The following is a 19,683-nucleotide window of genomic DNA, read 5'->3' on the forward strand; positions in this document are numbered from 1 at the left end:
GGAGGTGAACCAGAAAAACTAACTTACTAACACGAGAAAACAGAAATGAATAAATATGATACAATTTAATGGTTTGAACTCATACAAAACTTCTTTGAGCAACAAAATGTATTTGGTTTAGGAAAGAGCGTAGAATTGACTATATAGAAAAGTATTTGCGTTTCTATTCTGTTATTCTTCTATTCTATTCCTTCAGTAATCAACCATGTGGTTAATTCATAAAACCAAAGGTGTAGCAGGCCCACATTAATGAGGCCACTGAAATCAACCTTTTGATTGGCTGATACCAATCGAACTGGGAGATGTTGGGATCCATTGCTTGACGTTGTTGTCGCCAAAACTCAGTTCATTCTTCTGTCATAGAGCAGGTGGATAATAGCCCCAGTGTGTGCGTACTAACTGGTCCTAACTGGTGCCATGCTTCCCTAAGCATCCAAACAATGGTGCTTATTCTGCAGAGAGCTGGAGAGAGGGTGAGTGGGTGTAAGGAATGACCAGCCCAGGGAAAGAGACAGGGGTGTCCAATATGGCCTACACACAGGGATTGGACTGTGTTGCAGTCTGTAGGGCGACGACAGCGCCACAAAGATCAGTTTGTCCGCCTCTACGCCCAGACTCTTAAGTGTCATCGTGGGATACACGGAGAGAAAGACAGGGATGGATGGTGAGGGGGAAGAGACCGATGGGGGGCGGGGGGATGTTGCTGTCTGTCTCGTTTCATTTCATTGAGCTGAGACGGGACAGGCAGGCGTGTTCAGCAGGCAGGAAGGACTCCGGTCATCTGGGGATGCTGAGAGACGCATCAGGGGTTTGGAAGACAGTCAGACAGAATGGTGCCTGAATATAGATAAAACTTTGTTAGTTCATGGACCATGGGCAACATCCACTGGCATGTTCGGAAGATCCATATTAGAGAGGGTTAATGACAATCGATGTGACAGACAATGGACGATCTATGGTGCCCAGCAAAGATCCTGGATATGGTGCGTTCTTTTCAATGTTATAGTTTTTGGTCTGTATTGCTGAGGTTAATGAAATACATTTAAAAATCATTTAGATGAAACCCCTAGTTAAGTGCAATATTTGTATATCGTATTAAAAATAAGTGAAGTAGAGGCATACTCAAACACAGTACCACAATGTCAAAACTGTACTCGTAAAAAAGTACTTTAGTGAATACACTCTGTTAGATTCTGTTTAGCCACATGTAAGTTATCCTTTATTCTTTTTCTTTTTTGAGGTTATCTTCAGAAGGATTTCAGAATGTTCTGTGTTGTTCAAACTGTGTTGTGTAATTGTAGGTGTAAAGTAGCACAATTAATAATGTTAAAGTAAAAAAAAAAGGACAGCATGAATTCCAACCAATAGGAAGCCTTTGTTTTTGTTTTTTGAATAGACGTACTATACAGGGAGTGTTTGATGTATACATATGACTTAATTCATATTTCTCCGTCAAACTATACTCAGAGTTTTTCCAAAAATGTTATCATTACTTTTTCTGATATTTTGAATCTTTATACTATGCCTTTTTTCAAATTGCTATATGATGTAATATATTTGGACTATTTTCAAATGTTTTGTTCTACCATACTATGAGTTAAATCTACACTTTTTTGTGGCTTATGATATTCCCGAATATAGTGTGGCTTTTTCTCAGATAATAACGGTATGTAGCATAATAGTATGATTGTAGTCTGTTTTTCGACTATAGTACTATACTTTGACTCTTTTCAACAATTACAGTATATTGAAAAGTGTTTTAAATATGTTGTTTGACTAACTTAAGTATGACTTCATCTCATATTTTTCAAAAACCTATACTTTGTCATATGTGTAATTGCTGTATTATGCCTTTTTGATATACTATAATATGTCTTTTTTATACGATGACTTTTTAATGATATTTTCAACATATTAGACTCTCCGAATCTGAATCTGAATTCCTTTATTCGGTTTATTCAGAGGGGAAATGTACATTGTTACAGCATAGTGACAGTACAGATAAAGACAGCAAATAAAACAGTATGAAATAACGAGGCAGGAACACGTTAATCGAATAGAATTCAAATAAGTAAACATTCACAGTTAAGAAGATAAGTAGCAGCAATATGATTTTCTTTCCGATATTATTAACATACTATACTATTAGTTTTTCAACTAATACTACTACGACATTTGTTGATATTGTTCAACATTTCTCCAAATACTATACTATATGACTGTTTGACATATTTAGACATGCTCTACTGTGACGTTTTTTTATGTCTGACTAGCCATAGTATCAAATATCATTTTATGTTTTAACATGCTATATTCTTTTTCATATTTTTGAACAGAATATACTATGAGGTTTTTCAACATATAGTATGACACTTTTTAAAAATATTTTCAACATACCACTCTCCTATGACTGCTTTTTCAAAACTTTCAACATACTGTACTATAACTTTTTTCCTATTTTAAATGACTGTTCTTTGACTGTTCTTCGACTTTTTGACGTGCCATGCAATTATTTATTTTTCAACATTTTCGAGAGAAATATGCTAAAAGAACAACACAGTAGTATAGTATGTTGAAATATTCTGCATAAACGACATGTCAACATTTTCAGAAAGAAATACATAGTATAGTATGTTGAAAATATTAAAAGAAGGGATAGTGTAATATGTTGTAAATATTTAAGTACCTTTCAGCTCATATTACTTGACAATTTTGCCGATTATTTTTAGCTGAGGTTCTATACATTGTTTTCTTTTGTTTCAAGCATCTATTGGTTTCCATCCATTCTCTAATGGTATAAAAATTGATTACATTGCTTATTGCTTGAGCTTGATAGTGCTATCCATCAGAGTGAGTCTGTCCTGAATTAATACTGTTTTTTAATACTATTTGTGTTTGATAATGCAACTTAAACGTGGAATAATAAAAAGAACAACAACATGGCTTAACATCATTACAACAATATAACTTTGGCTAACAGATTTGTGAAAGCCATAAGGAAATGACTGCATTGAACGGTGGGATAAACACATTTTACATATCTAAAACACTTTAACACAGTATGTGAATAAGCTTTAATGCAAGTAATGTGACTAACTGTGTAAACACCACAATAACATCATCAAAATTGTCCTCTCTTCTTCCCTGCAGTCCACCTCCTGAAATCCACAGATCTCAGCCGACATAATCTCCTCTACCTGAAAGAAATCGGGAATGGCTGGTTCGGGAAGGTAAGCCCACCTCTGAACCCTCAATCTTCATAACTTCCTTTCCGGTGGCTTTGACAGCCGCCACTGCAGCTCCCCGTCAGATAGATCAAACATAGGATCAGTGAATCTCATGTCACGCCTGTAAGTCTTTGCTGTGATCCTGGCCGACACACCGAGTTACTTGTAATGCAAGAGTGTGTAACGCAAACCTGTTTCCCTGGCCTTTGATGTCAGCTTTAACCAAAACTGATAGACTTAGCCCCAAAGGACACATGTAAGATTCCAATTAAAAATAACCCGTTAGTGCAGGTTAAACCATATGGTTTGGTGCTTTTACAACCAGATAACATGTTCTTGTCGTTCTCTCTCATTCTCTCCCGTTCTCTCCCCCTCTTTGTCTGTTTCTCCTCCACTCAAACTGTTCACTCATGAATATACATGCGTCCTCTCCATCCTTGCGTACCTTGACTGGGTATGTCCATCTGTACGTGTGTTTGTCTGCATTTTTCTGTCTCTGCACTGTCCTTGGTCTCCTGTCCCTGAACTCCTGCATGACTGCTTCATGTCTTTGTGTCTGTCTTTGTGTAACGGTCACTCCCACTCCATGCTCAATGGGTTTGTTTGTATGTCAATGTGTGTGTTTGTCTGTCTACCTGTGGTCCCTGTGTGTATATGTCTATTTTTACTGTTTCAGGTTCTGCTCGGGGAGGTGAACACTGGCCTAAATTCTTCCCAAGTGGTGGTGAAGGAACTGAAAGCCAGCGGCAGCATGCACGACCAGATGCACTTCCTGGAAGAAGCAAAGCCTTTCCGGTACATATTTACCTTTTTCACCTGTCTTTCTTTTTGGATTTTTGTTGGATATCTGTCTGTCTGTCAGTAATGGAGTAAAATGGACTGTGCCGTCAATTTTCAGGTGTTAAAACTGTATTTAAGAAATAACATTTTGACTTTGATTAATTTCCTCTAATACATTTCATCTGGGAATATTATTTTTGAATAGCAGATTTTATTATGTCATGCATACATAATAGTCCCAGCACAACCATGCTTACAAAACACCATTATTCAGAAAAAAACAAAACAATAAATAACAGAAACCAAATCAGCAACAGCATTTAAAATGTTTATAAAAACAAAACACATATTATAACTTTGTTTTCCAAGTTAACATACAAGCATTGCATTGTGCAAAAAAAAAAATTCTAGATAAATAAAGAGACATTTTTCTTCAAATAATTCAAGCAACCTTCTTCTGATCCGGCTAATGCCACTGATTAATTATTCTTATACATTTATTGTATAGGAAACCACAATTAATGCCTAGAAAACATGCTATGCTAAACATTAATATCTACTTTCTATACATTTTAACTAGTAGCGTTCTTTAGATTTGGTAAATAATAATGGCGTGATTTGTAGTATATTTCACAAACACCGTGGACATGCATTTAGAATGCCATAGAAAGTCATAGTATAGTCTTTATATAGTATGTCATACAATAGACATAGATCAGTATGCTATAATTTGATAGTTAAGTATAATTTAGTTCATTTAATTTGGACATACAGTATCAGAATTGTAAAATACAATTATGCAAATGGATAATAACTATTTTAATGTTGGTGTCTAGGAATGTTTAACTAAGATTTAACTATCATTACTGGTGTAAGAAATCAAGTCTGCGACATGCGGTGACCTCATGCTCCTCCTCTCCTCCTCTGCTCTCAGCGCCCTCCAGCACCCTGCTCTACTGGCATGTTTGGCCCAATGCACCGAGATCACTCCGTACCTGCTGGTGATGGAGTTCTGTCCACTGGTGAGTATCCAAAGCTACAGGCCAGAATGGTGAGGAGGCCTTACATATGTTAAAGGAATGAATAAGATTACAGCTGAAGGAATTTCACACCAAGTTAAACGGTATGAATCTGAGAGGAGTGCTGCCACAACCTCCCTGTGTTGCCTTGTTGGAAATCTTTCATTTCATTTAAGGATTTAATGGCTTTAGTGGCTTAAATGTTCCTTTTACTGCTAAGTTCATTTTTAATTCTGCTGGACCACAGTGGATGGATGGATCTTAATCTTCTCATAACACGTGGTTTATGGTTGTTTTTTCAAATACTTTTGGCAATAAAAACAGTCTTGTTGCTGTACACACTTGGCAGGTGAGCCCAGGGTTATATGTCCTGCTTTGCATGTACCACTTGAAATTCAGTTTAAAAATCCATCATCATGTTCTTAAAAAAAGAAATAAGTAAACATTTACAGCCATAGCTTAAAGTAGTCTGTTCAACCATTTCAATGTCCGCATGCAACAGAGGACCAAATGTTGGTGCATTTCCACCATTAATCCACACTGAAACACCCAGTCGGATGGACATTCTTGATCATGAGATGGTTGACTCTTTGCCCCATTAAGCACAGTGCAACACAACACTGCCCTCCAGTGGTCGGAGCTTGTAACATACAGATGTTGTACTTTATTACAGGGTGATGTGAAGGGTTACCTACGAAGCTGCAGGACTTCAGAAGCCATGACCCCGGAGCCCTTGCTTCTCCAGCGGATGGCCTGTGACATCGCCTCAGCACTCTTACACATGCACAAACACAACTTTGCACACAGGTAGTGAACAATTCCCCATATTAAATATCAAACCATGTAGAAATTACGTCCCCAGGCTTCAGTCTGTTATCATTTTGTTAAATATGCAGTTTGCTCCTCGTTCGCTTCCTGGAACAATATCCTGGTGCTGCCTGAGTGCCCCTGACAGACTCCAGCATCAGTGATTTTGTTGCAGGCGGTGGACCTCATCTCCGCAAGTCTGCAGCTTGTTAATACATCGATTTTTGCATGTGTTGCATGCATACCTTCTAAAGATGTTGTAGCGCAAGAAATATGACCTTTATGCAAATGTCTGGCCATATTTGTATATTAATGAATTTTAATGAGCTATAACAGCTGTATAATCACTTCCCCTTTTGTATTTAGTGACTTGGCTTTGAGGAACTGCTTGTTGACTGCTGATGTCACGGTGAAGGTTGGAGATTATGGCCTGTCCCAGAGCAAGTACAAGGTCTGTTCATCAGAAAAACATGCATAATAACACTATTGTTTTACAAGCAACTAATTAAATTAATTGTATTATTTTGCAAGGATAAATGTGTTCAAGGTACATGAAATAAAGGAAAAAATAACATAGCAGATAGGATTGGTGTCTGTATACATTGCCTTTCCAAGTGCCTCATGTGTTATGAATCTACAAAAGACCTAGCATTTAGTCCACCCAAGTGAGATTCTAGATATTGTGCATATGACATCATCCCCAGAGCTGGTTTCACTTGTTTTGATAAATATATACAAATATGACAAATCATTTTGTAAAAGCAACCATAGAATGGTTGGTCTTGTTGCTTGTGTTTACTGTGCAGCTGATATAATTAAATTATCAATAAATAAACACAAAGTGTCTTTTCCCATAAGGATGATTACTTGGTGACATCAGATCAGATGTATGTGCCGCTGCGATGGATCGCTCCAGAGCTGGTGGACGAGGTGCATGGAAACCTGCTGGTGGCTGACCAGACCCAACAAAGCAACATGTGGTAGGCAACACACACACACACACACACACACACACACACACACACACACACACACACACACACACACACACACACACACACACACACACACACACACATACACACACACACACACACACACACACACACACACACACACATACACACACACACACACACACACACACACGTACATATGTTTTAATGTATAAAAAAAACCAAAAAACATCTACTTTTTAGGAAATATTCTTTTTTCTCAGATACAGAGAGATTTGGAATTTCTATAGGCATGTTTAATTTTTAAAAAACACTGTTAGTTATTTTGCATTTTGTAAATAATTTAGGATAAAGCAGTTAAAGTTAATAATTTCCTATTTCTTTAAATGAAAGTCAAGTCAAAAGAACAAGATAGAGAAAAGTGTAAGATAATGGCCTTTGAAATAATAAAGTTCTGACTGTGAATGAAAACATAAAGGGAGCAAGGTATCCAGTTTTGGATTATTTTGGGACTAGATTAAGATGTAAATGGGGAATGACCAATACTTGATCTAATTTCTATTTTTTATTTGATTATTACAAAATGATATTCTGTGTCTCAGGTCTCTGGGCGTGACTATCTGGGAGCTGTTTGAGCTGGGCAACCAGCCCTACAGACACTACTCTGACAGACAAGTCCTGACGTACACTGTGAGGGAGCAGCAGCTGCGACTGTCCATGCCTCTGCTCAAAGTGCCGCTGGCCGAACGCTGGTGAGACACAAACACACACACACACACACACACACACACACACACACACACACACACACACACACACACACACACACACACACACACACACACACACACACACACACACACACACACACACACACACACACACACACACACACATACATTAAAAAACATCAAAGCATGTACAGTTCTTAAATTGAAGAAATTCAAAGCAAAACATGCTAATTCCTTCTAGGGTCATTAGAATTAACCCTAACCCTAATCCTGCTGGCTTTGTTTCCCTAAACCTATTGGTTGGATTTCTTTTTTAGTTGATATCTCATTGTTTTATCTGTTGGAATTGTTAGGGAATTTTTGGCCTAGGTAGTTAAACTTTGAGACAGCTCATCAATATCTCCTTCCTCTGTCTGCGTCCCCAAGGCATAGGTCTTTCGGCCTTGGGGTGCTGTAATCTCCCTTAAGGAGGGGCAGCTTGGGCGCATTGTTGATGCCAGTCTTTGACCGAGCTCAAGCTGCAATGAGATAGTTTATTGTTCAGGGATGTCTAGAAGCCCTTCTTATCTGGAACGTAGGTTCCCTGGTGCACATTTTTTTCTATTGATTGATTGTCCATTCTGAGCTAGTTAAAACCTCCTATTGTAGTAGAGATCTTTAGAATTGGTCGGGCAACCACTCTGTCTACTCGTGACTGCAGCTAATGTCTTGACAATTCTCCAGCCGTTAACTTCATAATAAACCTTCAGTGTTTGCCCTCAAAGTTCCAGCTCCACCGTGTCTCTCTGAGTTGTGTCTCCATTGCTCCAGAAGTTTCCATCACAGGAATGACCTGTTTTCTCCTACATGTGTATATGACTTGTCTTATGCTTGGATTCCTCAGGTATGAGGTGATGCAGTTCTGTTGGCTCCAACCTGACCAGAGACCTACTGCGGAGGAAGTACACCTGCTGCTCAGCTACCTGTGTGCCAAGGGGGCCAGCGAGGCGGAGGAGGACTTTGAAAGGCGATGGAACTCCCTGCGCCCGAACACAGTATTCAACAGCCACCGATGTGCCCTGGCAATGTCACAAGACCACCCCTCATCCACCTCCTCATCTTTCCCTCTCCTTGAGCAATTTTCAGCTGCCGATGGCTACCATTCTGAGGCTGGAGATGATATACTGACAGTCACTGAGACCAGCCACGGCCTGAACTTTGAGTACAAATGGGAACAAGCCAGAGCAAACCAGTCGTATAGAGCCCAAGAATCCTCTGGTGCCTTGAGTCAGGTCAACCATCATTATCAGGAAGCATTTTACCCACCTGGGGGCATTGTAGGAGGCTGCCCCATGGAGAGCCTCAGCCATGGAGTTTCTCCTTCTTACTACCAATCAAAACATCTGCATCCCCCAGGTGTACTCCCCGTTCTTAGTGCCCATAGCCCCTCAGTAAGCAGTGAATACTACATCCGCATCGAAGAGCCAGTAGACTGTAACATTGATCTGGACTACACTATGTGCTCCTACAGCCCAGACTACCAGGGCAGCAGTGGGAGCTTTCTGACAGGAAGTGCAGACTCAGGTGAGTGCATGGTCTGCCCGTCACAGGCCAAGAACATGGATCCCTATTGGTCAGCAGATATCCATAAGTCTGATATGTATGACTCAAATGAATCAAGTCCTGCCATCTCCCTGACAATGGAGCCCCTTTTAGGGCAAGTTTTGGACAATAGCCCACTGCAACCCTGGGAGTCTAGTCACTACGTGTCCTATAAAGACAGAGATGGGGGTTACTACTATGAGCACTCACCGCCGTTGGGATTGGATCACTATCTTATTGGACATGAGTCCTCCAGTGAGCGCCATCAGGAAAGCTGGGGGTCAAGGAGCCTGCGCCAGGCCTTGGGTGAGTTGGATAACCCGCTAGGTATAACCCCCGTCGTAGGCAGTGCACCTCAACAGGCCTACAGAGACCCATATCTGAACACAAGTCAGACCTCCATCATTGGAAAGAACGTGACAGGGGGCTACTACGACATGATGGGCTCCCTGAGGAAGACGATGCCCAGCCACGCTAGGCATAACAGCCACTCTGTCAGTATTAACATGGAGACAGAGGGGGCCCTCTTCATCGGGCACAGAGACAGTGACACAGAGGAGGAAGAGGAAGAGGACATATTTGTTGAGAGACACACCTGCAACACTTGGCCTTCAAAACACCGCCACAGCAGTCACCAAAGACGCGCTACCCACAGCTGCAGACAGGACGCTTACGTAGATTTTCACTACACAATGCCAAGTACAGACATTGAAGACTCCTGGCCGGAGGAGCAAAGCATGGCCTTCCACTCTCTTCCCAAACATATTGACTATCTTGAGCCCCATCAGGCCAAAGATAACAGTGCTTGCCTTAGCCTGAGTAAACATCACCCAATGGTGCCGTCAGACAACTGCAACCCCTACATCTACCTGTGCCATGAAAGTGAGATTCAGGTGCAGGCATCTGGAGATTGCTGCCACACGCACTTTGTTGACCCGCTCACAGGCTTGCTAGTCAGAAACAACAGCTACAGTCACGGCTACAGTCACAGCAGCTACATCAATGATAAGGCCATTGACACCCCAAGCAATGACGAGATGATCAATCTATCACCAGCTCCAGGGGGTCCCATTGTGGCCAAACCTCCCTTGATAAAGAGTGAGGACAGAGGAGAGCATTATGTTGATCTGACAATGGGTGATTCACACTTCAAAGAAAAGAGGGAGGATGTAATCAAGGAAAATTCAATCATACATAGACAGACGGAACCTATAGAGGTAGAAGTGAGCCTGGCAACAGCTATAACCACTCCCCCTCCAGCTGACAACATGCATGTGATGGTGGCCCTCACAGATCCGCAGTCTGAAATAAGTCAAAATGGAGACAGCGGGGTTGACCGAGGAGGCTCCAGTGTCAGTCTTGCTGACATACTCGACTGCAGTGATGACGAGGAAGAGGAGGACATCACTGAAGATATCACTGACGTTACCTCAGGCATCTTTGCAGATGATACCAGCGATCTGAACGCCTCCCCTGCCTTCAAGTCCATACAGAAGCAGGTAGGAACTCCTGATTCCATGGATTCCATGGATCTGCCATCTGCCACAGGGTCTTGTGAAGGCTTCAGCCCAGCGTCCTCCCACCCGTCCAGCTCACCTAAAGCTATGGACAGTGGCTATGACACAGAAAATAATGAAAGCCCTGAGTTTGTACTCAAAGAGCCTCATGAACCCCGTGAACAAGCTTTAGGTAAGCCTACTCTTGATACAAGCCTTGCGGAGGAGGAGGAAAAAGAGCTTGAGGGGCATGGAGGTGAAGATAAAGTAGTGCCCACAGAGGATGAACCCTCGTTGGGGGAAGGTTTGGCCACAGGAGCCTCACAGACTGATGACCACATCCTTTTACCACTTAGTGATAAGACTCCATACAGAGACTCTGCCTACTTTTCAGACTATGAGAATGAAAGGCATTCTAGGGACGACCGGGAACAACATTCAGAGACAGTAAAGCAAGAAGAAATTGTTGAAAAGGAGCAGCCCACGGCGGAAAAGAAGGGTGAAAAAAGAAAAAATGAGGAGGATGAGGAAGAACTGAAGGACACTTTAGTGAACAAAGACATCAAACTTGAAATGGAACACATAACAGGAGGAATGGATTCACCGCCAGGGAGTGTGGCATATTTGACAGTAGAGAGCGGCCGAAATGAGTTACTGGGACTACCTCTGGAGTCTTCTGACAATGTTCCAATAGCAGAAGGTGGGCTGGATGAATGGCCATCTCAGGAAGAGAGTTCATCCTTAGGAGACTGGGCAGCAGAAGTTGTTGGGGCAATGGAAGAAGCTATCGGTGCACTGAATGAAGATTGCACCTCCAGTGACAAGGTAGAGGAGGAGGAAGCAGAAGACTCACCTAAAGATTTACAAACGACAGAAGAGCCAGTGATCAAGACAACTCACAACAGGCCATCAGGGATATCCACTGAAACCCTTCACATTTTACCTAAAGACGAGGTAGCCTTGCAGCAAACGGCAAACACAAGGAGGTTTTCTTCATCCTCTCCACCTCCTCCATCCACACCTCCCCCTCCACTCCCTGCAGCAGAGAGCAAAAGGTCTGGGGAAGAGGGGGATGAGGAGGACGTGGACACCGATGATAGCGACGAGTCAGATGAGGAGTTGCGATCCTATAGTGTGCAGGAACAGAGCGGAGGGGACGAGAGCGATGAAGAGTGCCACCCGGTGCCAATCGTGGTGAGTGACAACAGTGAAGACTACAAACTGCGCAGCCTCCTCAAGCTGCCAACCCTGCTGACATCCGAAAACCTGGACGAGAAGCTGGAGCGCAAGAAGAACACAGTGTCCTTTTTTGATGATGTCACCGTCTACCTATTTGATCAGGTAAGAGAGGCTGTTCAGAACTGATTTAAACCTTCATCAATGTTTTTGATATTAGCATAAAGTTAGCTTGTGGCTGAAAAGGTTTTACATTCATTGAAAATGATCACCAATTATGCAGCTCAACAAACCTTTTTAGCCTTTTTGATCTCATTGCTTTGGGTTTATGTCATGTTAAGGGTATTGTCTGCCATTTTCTGTTGGGCAAACGGCAGACAAACCTGCCTGACGTAGCATGCTAATTTTGCAGATTGCTAATACATTAGCTTTAAGATAACATTCTCAAAAGCAATTGAAATAGTAGTGGCAATGTATCTTACAGCTTGATTTTTTTAAGCCTTAGGGCCTAAGTGTTTATCGTTTTCTTCTACTTCAATGCCACTAGGAAAGCCCAACGAAGGAGCTAGCTGAGCATGGCTTCCCTTTGGGAGCAGAGGGTCAGAGTTCCCGGAGCAAATCCCATGAAAGGCTTAACGCCTCGGATGACTCTTCGGATGGGAACATCTCAGAAGAGAGTAAGTACAAGAAAGTGTTTAAATGTCATTAATAAAAAGATGATCATAAAAACTAATTGAGTTAACAATATACCTTCTGAAATATATTTGTGTCTGCTCTCAGGTGCAGGGTATGAGTGGGAGGACGATTTCCCCCTGCTTCCTCTGCAAACATCCTCAGTGGCATCCGACTCCCCTCCGCCCCGCTCCATCCCCAAAGCTCCGGAGCCCAAACCAGCCGTACAATTCTCCCGCTTCACTGTCTCCCCCTCCGCCGTGTCCCGTTTCTCCATCACACACATCACGGACTCTGATATGGACTCTGTAGGAGGTGGGTTCCTTTTAAATAACCACTTTTTCTTTCAAATAGGGACTAGGTTTTATCAACTTGATTCTTACTTAATATAAACAAATATACACAAATATAATATATTTTGTTTTAGGAATGAAAATGAGATTGAATTTCTGAACAGACTGAAAATAGTTTATGGATGTGGTTGCAGGGAAAATTGTGACTGAATGATCAATGCTACTAAAACTGGGTAATTTAGCAACAATGTTATTTCTTTTAATTTCAGAGCTAAGGGATTAAAAGAACATTTAAAAAAAGTCAACATTGACATTTGAAGATAACTGATTTATGAGTCTGAATTTGAAGTCAGTCCTAGACAGTTAACACAAAAACAAATTGAGCTGGCCATAATTTAGAGTGCAGTTTTATTGCAAAAATATTAAGATAACTGATTTAGATTTGGCTCCTCTAAGGTTTTTGTTAAGCCTCCACTGTAAGAGTTACAGTAAAATAGTCAGAACAGGTATGGTCATGTTTTTTGCTCATATTATTGTGAAGATGCTACCTAAATCTTGTATTGGAATGCATACCAATGTGGGAGACTGGTCCATTAAAAAAGCAATTATTTTGGAAACAGCTATCGCCCCAGACTGGATTGTGTTCATTAAACCTCCTTGCCTCATTCTGTGTTTCGCAGGAAGCAGCGAGGACGGGGACAAAGAATAATGACCTGTGGATAATTACTGCCTCTCCGTGACAACAACTTGGCCTGCTAGCATGACTTCTTATTTATTTCCTAACGTCAGGTTTAGAAACACAAGACAGTGCCTCTTTCCGCCTGTGGACACTTTCGAAAAGGTCCGTCCTACTGACCTAAGCTGTTTAGAACAATGAAAAGAGAATGGTTAATATATAAAAAATTACAGAATATTAATATATACTGTGTGTATGATGTAATGTAATCTATGAAAGCAGGGGATACTTTGAATTGTGCATATTTTTTTCGGATTAAAGAGACACAATGGAAGGACAGACCTTTGGAAAGCTGCACATTTGCCACCTTTTTCACTTCTTAATTTATGACAGGAAGCATTCATGAGAGGGTGAAACCACCTGGACTTAGAGAAAAAGAAAAATGTAACTGTGCAAGTGCTCGATTAGCAAAGACACCTCCACTTTTTGGCTTTTCAACAGAGGATCAGCACTTTCGAACAAGACTGTACAGCTCCACAGACTTTGTACTTTGTAGGAAACTGCTTTGCTTGTCTTAATAAATATCAACAAGACTCCTTAAGGTATCACAAGTAATATAATGTTCATATTTGGGTTCATTCAGAAACAAAGGGAGAAGAAAGAAGGAAGCAAAGTGAATTTGGTCTGGTTTCAGAATTTTTTTTTGTGGAAACAGCTGATCGATGAACAATGTGATATTTTGTGACTATTTATTTTGTATCAGGACCACTACTGTACTGTTTTACATACATACGTGGCTCATTCTCTCTACCAAATTGAATGCCAGCAACGCCATCACAACCAATCCCTCTCATTGTAGACATCAAGCTCAACAAAAGGAAAAAAAGTCATTTCAGACTTTACTCTCATTAAACTGTTTTTTCTAGTATAGTGAGGCATGGTTTTAAGTATTAAGAAAACATCAATCTGTATGCATTATTTGATTAGAGACAAAGGGGGACAGTTTTTTGTTTTGGAGTAGAGACAGGCACACATGTTCATGGAAATCCAGTTTCATGTTTCCTATAGCTGCCAAAACAAATTGGCAAAATTGATGATTCATGATTTGGACTGCTACATGAAAGGATTAGTTCCCTAGTAGTGGCTGATACGGGTGGGCAATATGGATGAAATCTTATTCACAGCACATCCTGATGAAGTACTTTTTGAATCATGAGTCAATAAATAAATGTCTAGAACACCTGAGGTTCTTCATCACATTGATGCAAAGCTCCAGCTAAGCTAACACACAAATTCATTTTTAACAATAGTGACAATGGTGCAGCACAGGCAGGGGGAACAGAGGTGCTGCAGCACAGGCAGTATAAAAGAAATACAGCACTTTACATAACATTAGAGGCCTGAAAATGAGCATAAAAGGACCCTTTAAAGATGCCATAGAATGGAAAACTTTATTTACCTTGGCATAGTTGAATAAGGAGAGTTCGGTACATTGAACTGACATACCGTGAACCTCAAACACCATTGTTTCCTCCTTCAAAACGGGGGAATTACAACAATCCCTGTGTGTGACGTAACACACGGTAGTCCAGTCCCAACATTTGCATACACCAGCTACTGAAACACTAACGCTAACACTTGGCACTCCGTAACGTTGCTCTCCAACCAACTGGCAACTTCAAATTCATCGGTTTCCTCCTCCGATAAAGGCTCAAACATGTAAGGTCGGATGCCAATAGCCTCCATGGTTCATCTCTCACAGTTTCGGGAACTTCACTTACTTCTAAGGCAGCCATGGATTGCTCCTTGTAAACCAGCCAATCAGAGCAGAGCTCGTCATAATTATTTAAATGAGCCCCAAATAAGACAATTCAGGTTGTTTCATTCTAGGACCAAATCAGAGGGTTGTAAATGGGACTGTAAAACTGCATCTGGACATTTTTGTGGATCAACCAAAAGTATATACCTTCTTTGTAGACATCAGAGAACAATTTAAAATACCAGATAGATGCTTTCTATGGCACCTTTAAAAGGGATAAATGCCCTGTTTTCATCAGTCATCATATTGCCCAACCTTACAAGCCGATGCATTAATACAAACTTGCACAACAATAATAAAAGCTGTTAAGTTCTTCTTTTGTGTGCACAGAGGTCTGAACAAACATGCTGTAAATCAGCACATTATACATCTAGTGTGTATCATCTTTTGCTCATTGCTACTGTCTCTTGCTTGTATATTGGCTACACTGAATTTGTTTGGAGCAGTTTTGTTCTATGATTTTGGTGTTAAGCTAAAATATTGACCCTTTTCAGGTTTCAAAGAACAGCCACTTCAAGAAAAACGTGTTACTATATGGATTTTATACCTATAAATCTAATCTGATCATCAAATGACAAACGGAATGAGATTTAATAGCACTTGAAATATTTAAAATTTATTGAGCCATATTGTATTTAGGTGAGATAGATCAATTAAGTGTTAAGTCTAATTTGTCTGATCAGCTTGTTAAAGGCAATGGGGGGTGATGTCATGATCATGATATGTTTCAATGCTTTGCTTTCTGTGTGTGTTAATGTTAGGAAGTGAAATGGAAGGTGTGTTGATGGGATATTGGCTCAGCTGACGGCTCTGGAGTGCAGAGTGCTCTGTGATCGACATGTAGTGTTTTCTAGTGTTTTTTTGCCTTCCAAGGCTTTAATATTCTGTAAGAGTTTAGCATAGAACCATCTAGACAGCTGTCCGTAATATTTTTGTATCTCGACGAGAATACTTTTAAGAGTATTGATGTAATGTACTGGTACAGGAGGGAGGATTTTAAAAAACAAAAACATGTCTTTTATGTTTTATTTTTGCCAAAGAGATGTTGTGTTGTGGATCAGGGGCAACAGGTGGTGTTGTTTTTACCCCACAATGGAGATGAAGAGGCAGAGCATTACAGGGGCTTTGGCCTGGTCATAAAAAAGGACGTGCAACACCGTCAGTAACATGTGCCCCCACACTGACCTGGTCACATCATTACTTTCTGTACCTTCTATCTATAAATAAAGTCTGTTTTACACATCTTAAGACATCTTTGGACCGTTTGTTGATTGCGTTTTACCAGAGAGTACTTTGTATTCACATGAGAAGAGAAGAGACTTCACTGGATATATTGCCACATGAACATTTAGGAAAAACGGTTTTAAGTGAATGTGATGTGGCAAAATTGTTGCTTTTGTGTTTATAAATCTGGGTCTGTACTGGGATTAAACTAAACTGTGTTTACCCGATATAAGCCTGATCTGAAAACAAAAATAACATTTGGGATGACCAGAGGTGGGAAGTAACTAAGTACATTTACTCAAGTACTGCACTTAATATGATACTTGTACTTTACTCAATTATGTCCCTGTTTTTCTACTTTGTATGTCAAATCCACTACCATTCAAAGGTAAATCATGTACTTTTACTCCACTACATTTATTTAATATATTTAGTAACTTTACAGATTTGGATTAATGATGTGAAATATAATCAACCCTTAAATCAGACTTTAGTTCACCTGGAGTAAATTCACAAGCTACCCTGCAGTATACAAAGCCATTAAAACTAGCTGCACCTTTACCAGCTTTGATAAGTCCTGAGGATGAGTCCTTTTGCTTTTAATATTCTGTTACCTTTACTGTAACAGGGTATTCCTACACTCTGGTACTTTTACTTTGACTTCATTACAAGATCTGAGTACTTCTTCCACCTCTGGGGATGACTCAGGACAGCCCAACAACATGATTTGGCCTTCACTCACCTAGCTCCACAACTTAGGTAGGTCTTGCTATAGGGGAATGGGAACCGCGTTGCATTCTGGGGCGTCACATTCATCTTTGGAGGATAGCAAGAAAAGAATGGACCAATCACTATGAGTAATGACGGTGCTCCTCTGGTGTTTGGAATAAGTGTCTACACATACAAGGCAATTTAAAAACATTACATATTTGAAGGCCCTATGTCATGTGTGTTTGTTTACTGGTCATAGAGAGACTGTTACAACCAGGGACATAACAGCCAACCTACGATGATAAAAACGCTAAAAGTTACACTGTAACACATTTCCTGTAGAATTTACAGTAAAGAACAGGCAAAAAAGTTGCCAATTAAGTGCTGTAAAAGTGTTGTTAATTACTGTAAACATTAATTACAACATATTACTGGATACGTTTTACAGTTTTTTGCCGTATATAAAACACAACAATGTATTGTTTTATATGATAAACAATAATTTATTGTATTTTAATTTACAATATTATCTTGTATCCCATTCAAATTACATGAGTTACCTGCCAACTATTTTTGCCAGTAAATAGCTGTTACTTGTTTATAATTCATTATTTTATTGTAGAATGTTTTTACAGCTAATATATGTTTGTTTGTCATGTTTTGCTAATCAAGCACTGTAATTTATTGTAATTATAATTATTTTCAGCTATTAATAATAATAAAACAAGAGTCAGTGCTGCAACAATACAAAACATTTATTAACACTCAATACAGTGTATACCGGATGTGTATATTTTCAAACTCACACAGACATGAACAAACTCACATAAACATACACCAGACTGCACAAGACTTGCAGCCACACAGTGTAACTTTGAATTGTTGCTGCAAATTACAGTAGTTAAAGTCAAATGTGTAAAAAATAACCACATTTTGGAACCATTGTTTTTTTTAAAAACAAAACAGTGTGCCATTGTTGCTTCTTGTTGCTCCAACGGGCTCAAAGCCATTCAAAGTCCATTAACCTTTTTAGAAGTACAGAGACATGAAGGTATAACATGAAGACATGAAGGTACAAAACTATACACTTCTTGTCCATCCATTTCGTGACAATAAAATCATACAAATAGCAGCTAGGGACAGAATAACATGAGTGGCAAAGTCGAACTCGTGCACATCTACCATATTACCACACATTAGTGATGCGCGGGTCAACATGCCGCTAGCTAAGGTAGTTAAATACATTTAGACAATGTACGAGTAGCACCTAGGATACCTAAACTGGCGGCATGTTAGCCTATCATTAAACTGCAGAGCCTGGGATTACAGTCGTTTGAAAAAATATTCTTGACCTAATTTTATTTTTAGTTGTGCAAACCAGGCTGACACACGATTAAATCATATTGCATGTTACTACTTGAATCACATTTTGAGACCCACCCCGTATATTGCAACTAAGGCGAATAAAGTGATGCCAAATGCTGTTAGTCACACAAATAAATAAGGAAACATTATTCTTAACAAAATGCTGTTTTTGCAGCTTTCTCTCGTCACCTTCAAGGTTGATTCGATCCTGTCGGCGACACGCATAACTTTCTCACACCGAGTTTAGACAAACGAGTAGCATATAACTAGCTAGCGGCATTACCCTAACATTTTAGCCTAGACTACCATTAAACTGCAGAGCCTGGGATTACACTCGTTTGAAAAATATTCTTGAGCTAACTTTATTTTTAGTTGTGCAAACCAGGCTGACACACGATTAAATCTTATTGCATGTTACTACTTGAATCACATTTTGGGATAGAAACTTGCTAGGTTAGTTTCCAGCCATGATATGCCAGGTGAAGGCATAGCCTCAAAAAAGGTTACTAAAGTCATATTGTTAAACACTAAAATAATTACTCTCTTTAAAATGTAAAATGTAGCATAACCACGCGTACAATCTTGCCTAGTTTAGACTAATAACATAATACTTACTCTTCATTGAGTGGATGAATGTTCAATGTTGGGTTTGCGCTCCTCCTTCCGCAATCAAATGCCTGCCTATCCTCTTACAAACCGCCAATATTAGCGTTACAGTGTTTAACTGTAATGTATCATTTACAGTCAGAACCAAGTGAAAACATAACCATGCTGTAATTTTAAAATGTGTTACAGCTTTAAATTACTGTAATTATTTTTTACCCATAATGCATTGCAATATACAGTTACGCCTTGTAAAATGATAGGACAGGAAGCTTCTGTAATTTTTTACTGTAGAAATTACAGAAATTTGTTACAGTGTACGCTAGTTCTGGTAGCCGTACAGGTTAAGTCAATACGCTGCGGTCGCTAGTAGCCTATCCTCAAAAGATGGATGACTTGCTGTTGATGATGTTGCTTATAGGTCTATAGGTACTTCTAAATTTAACAGTGAGAATGTAAGGCTCTTGTAATCCCCTGATGTAATACTGAAAGACACAAATACCATGCAGTCAGAGTCCAGAATAAGAGACATACGGCACACGGTGGG

At 40.0% G+C, this 19,683-nt stretch overlaps 1 protein-coding gene across 4 annotated transcripts in view; it reads left to right on the forward strand.

The window, feature by feature from the left end:
* The window catches only part of aatkb (apoptosis-associated tyrosine kinase b), a 53,321-nt gene extending 36,840 nt beyond the window's left edge, over positions 1 to 16,481 (forward strand). For 2 of the 4 annotated variants that reach the window (XM_063893729.1, XM_063893730.1), the window contains 11 exons: positions 3,151 to 3,230; positions 3,904 to 4,022; positions 4,942 to 5,029; positions 5,700 to 5,833; positions 6,200 to 6,284; positions 6,692 to 6,813; positions 7,392 to 7,541; positions 8,404 to 11,938; positions 12,321 to 12,450; positions 12,554 to 12,760; positions 13,419 to 16,481. In XM_063893729.1, coding sequence (XP_063749799.1) covers positions 3,151 to 3,230; positions 3,904 to 4,022; positions 4,942 to 5,029; positions 5,700 to 5,833; positions 6,200 to 6,284; positions 6,692 to 6,813; positions 7,392 to 7,541; positions 8,404 to 11,938; positions 12,321 to 12,450; positions 12,554 to 12,760; positions 13,419 to 13,447 — 4,679 coding nt within the window. In that variant the 3' untranslated portion in view covers positions 13,448 to 16,481. The other 2 variants (XM_063893733.1, XM_063893731.1) reach the window with 2 other exon arrangements.
* The last annotated feature ends 3,202 nt before the right edge of the window (positions 16,482 to 19,683 follow it).

This window comes from Eleginops maclovinus, chromosome 10 (assembly GCF_036324505.1).
Source record: "Eleginops maclovinus isolate JMC-PN-2008 ecotype Puerto Natales chromosome 10, JC_Emac_rtc_rv5, whole genome shotgun sequence".
In the NCBI taxonomy this organism is placed as follows: domain Eukaryota; kingdom Metazoa; phylum Chordata; class Actinopteri; order Perciformes; family Eleginopidae; genus Eleginops; species Eleginops maclovinus.